This window comes from Perkinsus marinus, assembly GCF_000006405.1.
Source record: "Perkinsus marinus ATCC 50983 genomic scaffold scf_1104296967512, whole genome shotgun sequence".
Lineage (NCBI taxonomy): Eukaryota > Perkinsozoa > Perkinsida > Perkinsidae > Perkinsus > Perkinsus marinus.
Window position 1 is genome coordinate 1 of NW_003203511.1, and position 981 is coordinate 981.

The 981-nt window shown below is 51.1% G+C and overlaps 1 protein-coding gene across 1 annotated transcript; it reads left to right on the forward strand.

The window, feature by feature from the left end:
- Positions 1-47: 47 nt before the first annotated feature.
- Positions 48-896, forward strand: Pmar_PMAR014463 (axonemal dynein gamma heavy chain, putative; the record flags this gene model as incomplete). Its single annotated transcript, XM_002768675.1, has 1 exon — positions 48-896. A coding segment is annotated over one exon (849 nt), but the record flags the coding sequence as incomplete, so codon positions are not given.
- Positions 897-981: the final 85 nt, after the last annotated feature.

Here is a 981-nt window from a genome sequence, read left to right on the forward strand (position 1 = left end):
TGTTGGGCATCCAAATTGTCTGGACGGTCGACTTCCAGGAGGCCCTGATGAAAGCGACGAGGGAAAAGGACCGGCAGATCTTGCCAGCTACCAACAAGAAGTTCCAGCAAATGCTCGCGGATCTAGTATCGTATTGTCTCTCTGACTTGGGCTCGAAAATGAACCGCACGAAGTACGAGACTTTGGTCACGATCCATGTGCATCAAAGAGACCTTTTCCAGGAGGTCATGAAGAAGACTAGGGAACATAAGGTGAAGGATGAGAATGACTTCGAGTGGATGAAACAGACCCGATTCTATTGGAGGACCGAGACGGACCACGCCATTGTGTCCATAGCGGACTGCGATTTTACCTACTCCTACGAGTATCTTGGGGTGAAGGAACGTCTGGTCATCACTCCTCTAACTGACAGGTGTTATCTGACTCTCTCCCAGGCGCTTGGCATGTTCTATGGGGGAGCCCCAGCGGGCCCTGCTGGGACTGGTAAAACGGAGACCACGAAGGATATGGGCCGATCATTGGGTATATTCGTTATCGTTACCAACTGCTCGGACCAACATCGATATAAAGATATGGCCAAGATCTTCAAGGGGCTCTGTCAGAGTGGTCTTTGGGGATGCTTTGATGAGTTCAATCGTATCGAGCTGGAAGTGCTCTCGGTCGTGGCCATGCAAGTCGAATCGATCACGCTTGCTAAGAAACAGAACGCCAAGACCTTCTCGTTCCCTGGCGAGGCCATCCCTATCCGTCTGGTGCCGAGTGTCGGATACTTCATCACGATGAACCCAGGATACGCAGGTCGTCAGGAGCTCCCAGAGAATCTTAAGGTCCTGTTCAGATCTGTGAGTATGATGGTTCCTGATCGTGAGATCATCATGAGGGTGAAGCTGGCCTCTGTAGGGTATACCCAGATGGACCTTCTTGGCAGAAATTCAATGTTCTCTACAAGCTGTGTGAGGAGCAGCTGTCGAAGCAACGACA